The sequence below is a fragment of the Cibotium barometz genome, chromosome 3, assembly GCF_041138505.1.
Source record: "Cibotium barometz isolate CiBa-2024 chromosome 3, ASM4113850v1, whole genome shotgun sequence".
Taxonomy (NCBI): Eukaryota; Viridiplantae; Streptophyta; class Polypodiopsida; order Cyatheales; family Cibotiaceae; genus Cibotium; species Cibotium barometz.
The window spans coordinates 68,801,387-68,815,644 of NC_141048.1; the positions used below are offsets into that span (position 1 = coordinate 68,801,387).

General features: G+C 39.5%; 1 protein-coding gene across 1 annotated transcript; it reads left to right on the plus strand.

Annotated features, from left to right (window-relative positions):
• Positions 1–355: 355 nt before the first annotated feature.
• On the plus strand, positions 356–1,965 carry LOC147640459 (GATA transcription factor 9-like). The gene is made up of 2 exons (XM_086780853.1): positions 356–756; positions 881–1,965. The coding sequence occupies exons 1-2, from the start codon at positions 532–534 to the stop codon at positions 1,814–1,816; spliced, it is 1,161 nt and encodes a 386-aa protein (XP_086636979.1). The 5' UTR covers positions 356–531; the 3' UTR covers positions 1,817–1,965.
• Positions 1,966–14,258: the final 12,293 nt, after the last annotated feature.

A 14,258-nucleotide genomic window follows, 5' to 3' on the forward strand; every position in this document is an offset into this window, starting at 1 on the left:
CTGGAGTGACGCGTCAATATAAAATTTGACATTGCAATTTCTTTCTTTATAAATAGAGTCTGTCGGTGACTAGGACTCTGTCTGTGTTTGATTTCGTCAAAAATATTACCTTTTAATTTCAATTGTGAAACGGTGGGCCCGTCAAATAAATAAACGTAGTGTATCCTACGTGTACGCAAATGATTCGTGGAAGGGACAACTTTACCAAAACAACACGCGCGAGCGCGGAGGATGGCCTATTTAGTTGACGTGGTAATTTGACGCCACGAAGACAGCAATGCTTGTGCCACGTGGGTCGCATGAGGGCATTTAGTGTGTCACGATGGTGGATGGACGCATGCATTATTAACTAAGTCACGAGGAGTTGTTAAACACCCTCCGCCGCACGTGGCCCGTTTTATCTCTCCTCTGCCCGCGGTGAATAGGTCCACTCACTTCTTCCAACTCCACGCTCTGTTATCTACTCTCTGTTCTTTCCAACAACGGCAGAAACTCGAAGCTCTTTCCCTTCTCTTTGTGCAGGAAGCTTTCATGGGAACCTTGCAGCCGTGTGATAACGATGCCTTGCTTGTTGAGGATCTGCTCGACTTCTCCAACGGCGACATTGGGGGTCTCTGCGAGGAGGGCGAAAACTGCGAGATAACAGTATCTGGGGAGAGAGATGATTTTCTCTGCTATCAAAAGCCCGCCTCAGAAGCTACAGTCTTGAGCTCATCAGAGGCATCAGCAGCAGCTGCGGAGCCCCTCTACTCACCAGTAGGCTCCCTTCTTGTCTAGCATTGTGTATAATGCCTTGAATTTTGTCATTGAGTCAGAAGTTGTAGGTCTGCTGAGCTCAATTTGTGCGCTTTTCTCTTGTTATGCTGTTGTGGTGTTCCAGCCCGACGAGCTGGCGGACTTGGAGTGGTTATCGAGTTTCGTTGAGGATTCCTACACCCCGGACAAGTCGTTACCGTTGCTGAATTCGAATTTCGGGGAGGACGGCGAGTTGGGCGGGAGATGTGAGAGCAATTTGGGCGGGAGGAGCGAGAGCGAGTGGTTTCAAAGCCAGTGGCTCAAAAGCATAGATGAAGGAGAAAGGTTCTTCAGCAAGAACGGGTGCGAGCTGCTAAGAAGCAAGAGCGATTTCGCTCTATTTCAAGAGGGTAACCTTCTCATTGAAACTCCAAGCATAAGCACCAGCTGCGAAAGCTCTCCTCCCAAGAGCAGTAATTGCCGCAGTTGGGGGAAACCCGCACTCTTCAAAGGAAGAACTCGCAGCAGACGGTCTAAAAGTGGGAGAAGAATTTGGTCCCTTCACATGCTGGTGTCCATTCCAAACCATAGCAACAAAAGGCCTGCCCACCACCAAGCCTATGAAGACGTAGAAGACGAAGAAGACCTCTTCAGCCAAGTTTCTTCTCTTGATTATGAGCCTCACTGCCTCTTCCACAAGCACAAAAAGAAAGGCAAGAAAGCTCCATCTCCGTCTGCTGCTTCCATTGCTCCTGATGCTGACTTGCAAGAAGGCCGGAGGTGTTCACACTGCCATGTGCAAAAGACCCCCCAATGGAGGGCCGGCCCTTTGGGGCCCAAGACACTCTGCAATGCCTGCGGCGTCCGGTACAAGTCCGGGCGCCTAGTTCCAGAGTACAGGCCTGCAGCTAGCCCAACTTTTGTCAATGAAATCCATTCAAACTCACACAAGAAAATACTTGAAATGAGGCTCTATAAGTCACGATTTGGTGAGCCAGAAGAGGAGATCCTCCATACACGCATGCCTGAAGAAGAAAGCACTTGCTCTGAAGAAAGCATGACCTCACAATTGGGTGCTTAGGATTGTATCCAGTGAGCTTGTACCATGGTTAGTCCTGTTCTTTAGATTAATTAGTCGCGGTTTACTGGGTTAAAGTGATAGAGTCGTGTACACTTAGCTTTAATAAATTTTAACACGAGGAAAGCTCTCTTTTTTCTCGTTCTTTGGAAGCTCTCTATTCTCTGTTTTGTCACCTTCTGTTCATCGTTTTTGACGGAGCGTTGGTTATGTTGGGGATATGGTGCTCTTTGCTGGAAATTTTTGACAGGTATTGGGCTGTGGAATATTGCAGGCCGAATTATGGGTGTTGACTGCATTTGTAGCATCAAATTTGAAGGTTTTAATTCCACATTTTTTTTTATATAACCAGGAAGGGGTTTGTTTCAAACCCAGTATCATACGAGGCGGTGACTCGCCCGTTGCCCCACCCTTCAGGAAGAGCTGGCGGTTTTACAGAATAATGTGCATAATAGAATCAAGATATCTGTGAGAAAAGAAATCAGCATCCCGGTACGAATCGAAATAAGGCACGTGCTACCTGGGCCCTGCCGAATTTTCTGGCAAAATTCTAAAACAGGCGAAATCCCAGGTAGTATCCCGGTTTTCTTACAAAGAAACGGACTCGTGACAAAGGAGTCGAGCAAAGATCCGAATTTGTCAAAATTGCGGTGAACCTAGAGTCCATAAACTTTTTTCTCAGCCACAGGGGGAAAAAAGAAAAAATAAAATAAGAGACAAGTTGGGTTCTCCTTACTAAAATCTCATTATCAACCTTTTTTTTATAACTTAAAACCTTATAAATTTTATTGGTTTTTGAATTGTAACGGTGCAAAATACACTAAAGGACAGTTTTTGGTTTTTCTAGCACTGGCAAGACTACAGTGCCGTCTGTCACGTGCATGGAGACGATACCAACAGTCCCGACCTCACGGACTCACCGCCCAATGGTCTTCAAATACCCAAGGAATCTTCAAGCTGCGAAGTGTGCACTGTGTAGTATACGAGTATACATGTACACAACTCTGTAGAGTATGGGACGATGAATCTGTAGGTGAGCGCCAAGTGTACATACGGTCATACTGTCATACATACTTTGTATGCAGATGCCCAAGGGCCGAGTTTTTTACAATGCGGACACACTTCTTTTAGTTTTTCATGAAGCCTTCCTTATTCATAAATTTTTAGTATTTTTTTTTTCGACGAGGCTCAATTCTTTAGCTTTCAAACAACCATTGTGAACTTTCAACCAGCTAAAAAGGTAATAAAAGTTGAGGCCATAACGCTTACTTATGCAAAGTTTATAGCCTAATGAGCCATCCTCAAAACTTAGAAAAGACCTTTTCAAGAAGTAAACCATAATTGATTAGAGAGAGTCATCAATCCATTGCGAAAAGAAACCATAATTGATTAGGGAGGCCAAGAAGAGTCATCAATCCATTGGAGGCAATAGCCATCACCAATCCCTCTAGTAGCCATCCTCAATCCCTCAAAGTCAAGAGTCAAGAAAGATATTTTCAAGAAGTAGCCCCCTTTTCAAGAAGTATCCTTAAATTTGCGAAGATGTTTTAGTCTTTAAAACATATATTTTGCCCAACAAGTCAACATAAGGAGATGTCTTGAGTAACTTTCTCCAATTTTCTTTTATCTACACACCAATCTATTCTATAGATAAAACTTAATAACATCGCCATTACTTTCAAGGCACTCCTAAATTCAAACCCATTTTTTTTCAATCTTAGCGTGAAAAATACACTAGAGGAAGTTCTCTTTTTTCAAGCATTGGACATGTTCTCACTCGCCAATTATTTGGTAGGTAATTGGCTTTTTATGTCATCTTTGTAAGTTGTTTGGAAGAAGGGACTTGTGGGCAAGGTCTCTACATGCATGAAAGCACAACAAAAGGAGAATGGGTACTAAACAAGAATGGGTGTTAGGCCCCATGGAACATTGCAAGATAGGTGGTAAAAAAAAAATGAAGCGCCAAACAACCAATGTATAAACAATCATCTAAGTCGTTTGTTGAAGTGCAAACAATCAATGTATAAAGTGATTTATGTTAGCAGCTCAATGTGAATAATCATCGCTAACTTAATAATGCAAAATTTTAGTCATGGAAAGTTCCTCATTGTTACAGGTATCAAACAAGGAGTTGTGAGTGTGATGTGCTTTTGGAGATTATCTCCTTTAATGTGTGAGTGTGTGCATGTGCATGTGCATGTGCGTGACACACACAAATGCACGCACGCACGCATGCACACACATGCACTTACACACCCATGCATGTGTGCATGTATGCACATGAGCTCGCTTGCACGTGCGCGCGCGCGCGCACACACACACACACACACACACTAGAATTCCAAAAGCTTGACTCACTCTTTGAAATGGGGCTAAAAGCATGCACACATGTAGACATTCTTGTACACACCCATGTCCGTGTGCATGATGTACACATGCATGTACGCACGTGTGCTCACATGCGCGCGCACACACACTCACACACACTCTACAAGAATTTTAATAATGAAGTTTGACTCACTCTTTGAAATGGAGCTAAAACATTAGTATATGTTGATTATTGAACATGCAACACATACTTTAAGTTCCAAGAAAAGGCTTCCCTTAGATTTTGGGCTAGCTTGCAACTATGATGCCTTCACATGGCTTATTATTCCTATGTGATTTCTTTATCAATATGGCCTACACACTCATGGTGGCATCATATCTTAGTGTATATTCGGTATTTGTAAGGATGGTACCTCTAGTAGATTATGTCATGTCGAAATTCACAATTTCAAACAAGTGGTATTTGGAGGTTGCACTGTTAGTTAAACATTTTGGATGTGGAGACCTTGAAGACTTATGAATCAAAGTAATTTAGAAGATTTTGAAGACTTATGAATCAAGGTAATTTAGAAGAGTTTTTTAGCTTAATCACCTTGACATTAGAATCTTCACAAATGATCATGGAGATTATGCTTGATTTTTGATGCCCATTATATTCACACTTTTAGGCATTTAGTGATTTAGAAGAGTTTTTCAACTTAGTCACCTTGACGTTGGAGTCTTCATAAATGATCATGAATGTTATGATTAAAAGAGTGTCCTTGTGAGAGGTGTGACTAGCAACAACTCAATTAAAGAGTGTCGTTGGTGAGAGGTGTACATATCAACAACTCAATTTAAGGTGTACATATCAACAACTCAATTTAAGGTATGAACCCTTGATTTACTGTAATTTAAGTCCTAATGGAAGGCAATTGTAGGCACTTCACAATAAGGAGGATGCCACATATTTGGAGTCCAAGGCTATTATCATCGATCAAGGGTGCCTAGCAGAAATTGTAAATATTTTTTTAAATGGATTTCATACTCTCAAGGTAGTCATCACAATGCAAGCATTCATATGTTTAACTCCCTATTTCTAAAATTTTACACTTTTTTACATCCCCTCTTGTATGTATACATGTCTAAATTTGAAATTTAGACCCCCCCATGTAAATCCACATACATCAGCCACATTAAACAACTATTTATTTAATCCCCTCCTACATGTATACAGCATGTGAGTCACTCCGTTAAACCCCCCCCCCCCATCATTTACTATCATGCTATGTTACATATACATAAGGTGATCTCGCTCCCCACACAACCCCGAGCAAAGATATGAATTTCTTGCTGGTAGATCTAAGTGGGAAAAACATGGTAAATTACCACTAGGTCATGAGAAACATAGACAAAACAAGGTGAATTGCCACTAGGTGTCTTGAGAAAAATAAAATGCAATGGTCATAAAGAAAAAGAATCAAAATTTTCTACCCCAAAACCCTTCCCCCCACCCCCCTTCTTTTCTTGCCTCACCGTCCTCATATAGACACACAAAATGTTCCGCTGTTCTCTTCTTGGCTCTTCTTCCAATGGCCATTTTTTTGATACACTTAATGTCAATAAAGTTTTGAAACTGATGTCTCTTAAAGTTGCAATTCCTTTTCACCCACTATCTCCTATGATAAATATTTAAAAAGTCCTTAACAACTTGTATTCATCCTCGTCCGTCCCTTTTATGAGAGGCCATTATTATGACCAATCTCCTAGGCAACTTAAACGCTTGCATAGTTCCATCAGTTATCTCTATACAACTCATGCTTTTGCAAAATTCATTTCTCTTCGTTATACAAAAGTTGAAAGTTCATAAGTGGGACAAAACCCATTACTTGATGACATCATCACTTTTTAAAAATCTTTCCCCACCTAACCTTACATAAAATTCTCATGCCTCATGATCTCACAAAGAATTTTACATTTTGTATTTGCACACACTTTTAGTTATGCTTTTAAAATCTATTATATCTTTTTGCTTGAATGAGTAACAAATGTCCTTAAACTTCAAATCACAAATCAATGGTTTGAAAAGTAGCAACAAGTCCCTTCCACTTGAGATTATGAAAATGCTTGAACAACACTATTTCAAAGTTTATGGTCTTTAACCTTAGGTAGCTAGTGCATTTTGGACATGATGTGTAAAGAATCCTTGCCCTAAAATTTGCATAAATGTAAATTCCTTTTTTCGGTATAGAGAAATTTCATAGAGCATCACTTAAGATAATTATCACGTAAACTTCTCCTTCTTGAAGAGATCCTTCCATAAGTGATAGTATTTTTTTAATTTAAAAGCTTCTTAAAATCACATGATATCTAAGAAAACTCATCAAAATTAAGAATAATCTAGGCATAAGAGTTTATCACTAACACACACATTGTGAAATACAAATATTTATAGCTCTCACAAAAAAGTCGTGCACCTCCCACAAGTTACTCCACCTCCCCTTGATTATATATCCAAGGAGTTTGCCACATGGGATAGTCAAATGTCACCACTCTAGCCTTTATGCTAGTCCCTTAGGCTAATACCTTTAACCCTCATAAAGCATATTAATCTAGTGCACACTAAGGTACACACTAAGGTCCCTTAGGTTAATACCTTTAGCCTTCACAATTCATCTTAATCTAGTGTACACTAAGGCACACACTAAGGTCTCAGCCTAGAATATCACACACATATAGCATAATGTGGATGTAAGATCACTTTGATATTTCAACAAGACCATGGAGGTTGTTAGCTAAATTGCTAGCCCTAAAAAGTAAAACATCAAAATAAAAAGAAAAAACCTTTTAGTAAGCTAGTGAGGCTCGATTGTCAAGAGGTACAAAAATCCTTGATGAGGGGGGGCTATTCTATCTTGGAAGATTGCCGTCTTTGTGAGTTGCCCATATTTTAGCCAATTTTGCACTACTCAGCTTCAATTATGCGAGGGTGTTCTCCTCTACTACCCTTAGTTTTGTGTCCTTCTTTTACTACTTGAAAATTCCAATCTTGTTGGGTTTAGTGTTGTTAGTGATGATTGATGCATGGTTATCTATTTGCTACAGGATGATTAATGCATGGTTATCTATTTGCTACAGGATGATTAATGCATGGTTATCTCTCTTGCCACCAAAATTTTCTACAAGATGATTGATACATGGCTATCTCTCTTGCCACCAAAATTTGATTGATGCATGATTATCTCTTTGCTACTCGATTAATGCATGGTTATCTCTCTTTCCACCAAAATTTAAATAGAGAGGACAACAAAATGGAGTGTTTTTTTCAATCGTATTGTTTATGTTGTACTAGTATGATGTGGTCATGTATAAAATAAAAGATTGGATGATATTTGCACTTTTTTTATTCTTAAAGTTAATCCTTGATTTTGTTTTTCTTCGATTTTTATGTCTTTTTATTTCGGCATACTATGGGCACACTATGTACTTTAAAAGTTTTAGATCAAGAAAATTTTAACTTGTATAAATTAGTAATCCTACATCTCTTACATTAGGGGTGGGGGAGATAGCCTAGTGGTAAGGGCTCTTGCCCTGCACTACAATGGCCTGGGTCCATTAACCGCCCCCTCCTCCCGCATGCGATTAGGCATGCGGTCTGTTAACTTCTGTTTCTAATAAAAATAATTCTCGTAATACAAAAAAAAAAGTTTACATATGAAAGCTACTTCAAGTGTTATTTAATATTTTTTTTAATGAGTGCAACTTGCAGCAAAATCAAAGGCACTTTAACATCAAGAGATCTTTGCCAAAGAAGAGCAGCAAATAGGTTTAGTCTCAGTTGTAGGTAGTCAGCATACTAAAAGAGAATATCTTTAAACAAATTTCAAAACTTATTTGAAAAGGTGGAGTTTTCCTCCTATTAGTTCTTGTGAAGAGAACAAAGATGAGTGTGTCCCATAAACTAGAGATCATCTCTAGCTCCACATGATTCTTAAAGTTTTCTAGATCAATATTCAATCCACAAGAAATAACAACAATAGTTAATGGGCCTCGTTTTTGAAACCTAAATTTCTATTATACTTGCCGTGGTCATCAATGATTGGTCTGTATGAAAGATGTTTAGAAAGACTAGCTCAACAAATTCATCAATGGGACATTCTCAATTTGAGCAGACACAAATGATATTGACAAGAATTTAGTTATATAAAGAAAATCTCAAGGTAACAACTAGGCCCTCCTCTTTGTTCAAGGTATTCTCTACTTTCAAGAAATTTTATCTTATCTTAGATCATATTCTATATGCTTGAGCTATAAACTTAGATTTGATCTATAAGTTTGAAAAAGTTAAATTACTTTGCTATCTTTGGAAGAGACCTAAAAAGTGACTTAATACTATTAAAAAAGCTATTAAAGCTCAGAAAAAGGACTTCATTGTTTGTGGTTTAATATGAGTCATTTTTCTTAATGACGTGTCCTTTTGAAGAGATTTATTATTTTCAATAAGTTTACAAGAAGAAAATCACTTTAATGATGTTTGCAGTAGTGCTTAAAGATAGAAGATAATGCTACAGCTTTGATGGTGTTAAAAGAAGCATAAAAAGTTCAAAGATAAAGTTTTCATGTTTGATCTCATATATAGGTTTATTTGAAGATTGTTTTATCCTTATAAAAGAAGAAAAGCACTTTGTCGGTGCATTTAGTCCGTATTATATATTTTGGATTATTAAAGAGAGTTTTGGAGTAGAGGGAGACTTGAAAATTGAGTTTATAGTGCTAATAGGACCATAAAAGACTTATAGTGCTAATAGGACCATAAAAGACTTATAAAATTGAGTTTATAGTGCTAATAGGACCATAAAAGACTTATAAGATATTCAAACAAACATTCTCATTTACACGAGTCAAATCACATGTACGGAGGAATGGGCTTGTAAAAACAGCCCCAAATCTTCTAAGTTCATTTTTCATGGAGGAATACAATGCTCGATTGTCGAAGTGCTCCCTTATTGAAAGACTCATTTCTCTTGATGAATTAAATGGGTAGAGATTATAACATAATGATGGGTGGAAAAATATAGTGTAGGTAGTGGTTTGACAACTAACTTAAGAATAAGAACATGAAAGAAGGTGTGCAAAGTACTCATGTGCACAGTGTCAAGAACAAAAAATAAAAAATCAAGTACAAAAGCCTACACTCCTTCTGTATGACATAAATCACTCCTCAAAACCTTAGAATAGAAATGGAAGGTTATTTCAATGGTAGAAAACTCAAATGCTACTACGGACCTCTCACCTGGGATTTTCTCACCTGGGATATGCTATATCAAAACCTTAAGAAATAGGAAAAATAAAGGCTAGTAAATATGAAACATAAATCTCACCTTGAGGCGATTGCCCAGCAAGGCCGAAGAGCTAAAAGTGTACATATAATTGTGTATAAAGTGCATACAACCAACCTTCAAGATGCGACAAAGGTAGAACCAATCGCAACCATCATACCCGCTGCTCTATATAGCTCTATAGTTAGAGTTTTCCCAAAATAACCACGTAGTTATGTAGCCAACCTTGGTAGACATAAAAGGGTGGTTGCAAGATCAGTGTGCCTAGTTTTGTCCACTTAGGCACCTTGTAAATAGTAAAAAAATAGGCATTTGTTTACCTTTAGTGGCCAATCTCTCCTAGCTAAGGAAGGAATTTCTTTTAGAGTTATCTTGTCGAAACATCACATGCAAAGTTGGGAATATAGTTGCATAATCTGATTAAGCATTAGATAGTCGAAAGTCCTCATTTCCTTAGGTACAAAGTCAATGTATACACCCTCTCCCAAATTAAGACTGATTCCATAAAATGCTAAGATTTTTGGAGAAGCTATTTGTCTATTTTCTTTAAATATTTCAAGGTCTTTAAATTATTATAATATCTGTAACTTTTTGCACCCACAATAACTACCACTTAAAATTATCAATCTTATAGATCAAAAGAGTGGTGGATAGTTAGACATTAGTAGAATGTGGTGGTTAGTCAAAATTGCCAATCTAATGGTTGGATTTTTAACGATCTCTTTTTTAAAATTCTTCTAGGCTATTAGAAGGCCTACAAATATTAATAATCTAATTAGTAAAATTACATTTTTTATGTAAATCATCTAAAACCTATAGGGACTAGTGTAATTATAATGGTGCATCTATTAAAAAAAATGGATCACTCTAAGTATGGAAAGATCATTTTTTAATCATTTCATGATATTTTTGATTAATTTTGATTAGTTAGACTAATTTGTATTAATTTAAGTTATAGTGGGTTAATTTGAGTGCATGTGTATTTCTATTAGTTTCTTGATCTCATTTGAGATACCTTGTCCCCCCCAAATTTAAGTTATAGTGGGTTAATTTGAGTGCATGTGTATTTCTATTAGTTTCTTGATCTCATTTGAGATACCTTGTCCCCCCCAAATTTAAGTTATAGTGGGTTAATTTGAGTGCATGTGTATTTCTATTCGTTTCTTGATCTCATTTGAGATACCTTGTCCCCCCCAAATTTTCTCTCCAAGCAATCTAGCATAAGCTGGACAAAACTGAACACCCTGATCTCGATTCAAAAGTTAGAGTTTTTCCAAAATAACAACGTAGTTGTGTAGCCAATCTTGGTAGACATCAAAGCTAACCTTGAGTAGCCAACCTTGTTAGACATCAAAGCTAGTCACAACTTAATGTCATTTGGTAATATGGCCCTCTTTAGGTTTCCTACCCTAACCCCCTTAACAATTACCATCATCGCAATTAACTATTACCAAAACCCTAAATGTGAATTGAATTCTGTTGAGATATCGAGCTCGTCTAGTGAGGAGAAGAAGAAGATTTTCAGCCTCTCATCTTGTGTGTTCTCTATTAGGGCTTTGTGAGTGTGTGTGTGTGCTTGCAAGAGCTCAAGCTCTCTTCCCCCCTGCATCTTTTCATGGTATCAGAGCCTGGTTCATGCTAAGGGCTGAGCTGCAAGCAAGACAACCACAGGAAGCGGTACGAGGGTAAGAGCTTCAACTACTCTTCCCTATTGTGTTGGTGATTACACCCTTGTCGGGAGCTCTACGGGAGGCACCGAAAACAATCTCTGATTGAGGAGCTTTCTTCGCGGGAGTAAAGCTATAGGGCAACTATATAGTCCTTTGGACTGAAATTTTCGGGCCGAAAACGCGTTTCGGGCGCGTCTGGACCTCCGTTTTTCAGAAAGCAAGCGATTTCGAGCACTGCGGGTAAGTCATCGATTCTCTGCAGAACTCTGTTTTAAGTACTGCAGGAAGACAGCTTGACTGTGCAGACACTGTGGGTGCTGCAAAGAGGTCTACAGTTGCCATTGGGTGTATGTATGCACATTGAAGTCACTGGTTGTGACATTTGAGAGTACTACAGTACCGCTGTGCAGAAAATACAGCATTTGTGCAGAAAAAAACCAGAGTGCAGGTTCTTGTAAAATTGTGTGTTTGGCAAGATGTCTAATGATGGCATAACACAGATTGTGGCTGAGAAGCTTGACAAGAATAACTTCCATGCTTGGAGGTTCAGGTTGACGAATTTCCTGATGGGGGAAAAGGCTATTGGGACTACATAGAAGGTGAGCATGAAGAGGCACCGGAGATACCGGATATAAATCCGACTGCTGTGCAGATGTGAAAGAGTTTAAAGACTGGAACCAAGGAGCCAGGAAGGTTATGTATTGGCTTTCCATTAGTATACAGGACACCATGATTGGGCACATTCAGGATGCCAAGTCTCCCAAGGAGGCGTGGGACACCTTGGTAAAGCTTTATGAAACAAACACCAAGGCACGTAAGATACAGTTGAAGAATGAACTTCATACTATGGAGAAAAAGAGCATGTCTGTGAATGACTATGCACTGAAGATAAAGGGTATTGTGGAATCCCTTGCATCTATTGGTGTGTCAGTAGATGATGATGACAAGGTGGAAGTCTGTTTACGTGGTCTCGGGCCACAATACAAGGCGTTTAAGACGTCTATTCAGACTCGGGAAAACATTCCCAACTTTACAGATTTGGTGTCTATGCTGATTATCGAAGAGAAGAACTTGGGTAAAGACCAACAGTCTTCACAAAGTAAAAACAGTTTCAGAGCAACAGGCTTTCTACACGAGTTCAGGAAGAGGACGAGGTAGAGGAGGCCGTGGACGCGGTCAAGGAGGTGGCCGAACAGGTAATCAGAATTATGGCCAGCAGCAGCAGCAACAACAACAGTCCCAGAATCAACAACAACAACAACACGCAGGTGGAAGAGGCAAATTCAGAGGCAGGGGGAGTCAAAGAGGCCGTGGAAATTGGCAAAGGCAATACAATGATGCACGTGAATGCTATTATTGTGGTAAGACTGGACATGTGCAGGCAGAATGTTATAAGAAGCAGGCTGACATGCAAAATGGGAAAGTGCAGCAAAACAACTATGCATCCTCAAGCAGAAATAATGAGGATAATGAAAGGTTGTTTGTTATGCAGCATGTTGTGAATGCCATGTCTGAAAATGTTGATGCAGCACAAAAAGATAATGTATGGTATGTGGACTCAGGCGCTTCGAACCACATGACGAGTCATGGGGAGTGGTTCAAGGAGATGAAAAACCCGGAAAGACCAGGTTTTGTGGAAACAGGGGATGACACTGCTCATCCAATTGCCCACATTGTGGAGATGTGCCATTGTCTATGTAGGATGGCAAAGTGAAGTACCTTGCAGATGTACTTCATGTACCGAACATAACAAAGAATCTGGTTTCAGTTGGCCAGATGATTGAGCAGGGTTTGCAGGTTCGATTTAACCCTGATGGGTGTTATGTTGAAGATTTCAAAGACAAGTGCATGTTGGTTGCAAAAGGCAACAGAGTGGGCAGAATGTTTACGTTGAATGTAGACATGCCTGAAATGAGTGATGCGATGTTTGCAAATGGTTCAGGAGTTGTTGCAGACACAGACATATGGCATAAAAGAATTGGACATGTAAATGTGCAGAGATTGAAGTCTATGCAAACAAAAGGAATTGTGACAGGGCTGCCAAAATTTAAAGTGGAAGGTATGCAGAAAATATGTGAAGCATGCCAATTTGGGAAGCAAACAAAGCATGTGTTTCCACGTAACAGATATGTGAGCAGAAATGCACTAGATGTTGTGCATTCACATGTATGGGATCCTACGAAGACCGTGTCTATGGGAGGCTGCAGGTACTATGTCACTTTCATTGATGACCACACAAGGAAAGTGTGGGTATATTTCATGAAGGAGAAGAGTGAGGTGTTCACTCACTTTCAGAATTTCAGAGTTTTGGTTGAAAAGCAAACAGGGAAATATGTTAAGTGCCTAAGGTCAGATGGAGGGGGAGAATACTTCTCCAATGAGTTCTCTGAATTTTTGAAGAAGAATGGTATTCGGAGACAGTTCACATGCAGATATACTCCGCAGCAAAATGGAGTTGTTGAGCAGAAAAACAGGCACATTGCTAAGATTGCGCGAGCATTGATGGAAGAGAAAAATATGCCGCATTGCTATTGGGCTGAGGCTGTTTCTACAGCAGTATACATCATGAACAGGACTCCAACTGCAGCCATACATGATGTAACTCTAGAGGAGAGGTTTACTGGCAGAAAACCAGATTTGTCTCATCTGAAAGTCTTTGGATGCATTGCATATGTGCATGTGCCAGATGAGCTGAGAACCAAGCTGGATCTGAAAGCTGAAAAATGTGTGTTCATTGGATATTCCCTTGAGCAAAAGGGATACAGGTGTTATAACCCTGCTACACGTGAGTTGAGGGTAAGCAGGGATGTTGTCTTTGATGAGATGAGCAGCTGGTATGCTGCTGAAAAAGAAGCTGTTGGGGCTGATGTGAGTGGAAGTGTGGTTGCACAGAATGCAGGTCAGCAATCACAGTCTTTGAGTGGACCAGGAGAGTCCTCATCTAGTGGGTCTGTTAGACCATGGAGTGGCAGGTTGCGTCATAATACCAGTCCTGCAAATGTGATTAGTACATCACGTAAAGGAAAAGAGAAAGTGGTTGAGCCCCTTGGTATGCCTGACATTTCTGCAAGGCATTCTCATGTTGATGGAGAGTCTCAGATATGAGCCTTGATGAGGAGCTTGGGATCC

What these genes read in the sequence shown, in the direction of transcription:
- LOC147640459 (XM_086780853.1), top strand. Translation starts at nt 532, where the DNA reads ATGGGAACCTTGCAGCCGTGTGATAACGATGCCTTGCTTGTTGAGGAT. An exon ending in CGGAGCCCCTCTACTCACCA is followed by an intron (nt 757 to 880) that starts GTAGGCTCCCTT and finishes GTGGTGTTCCAG; the next exon opens with CCCGACGAGCTGGCGGACTT.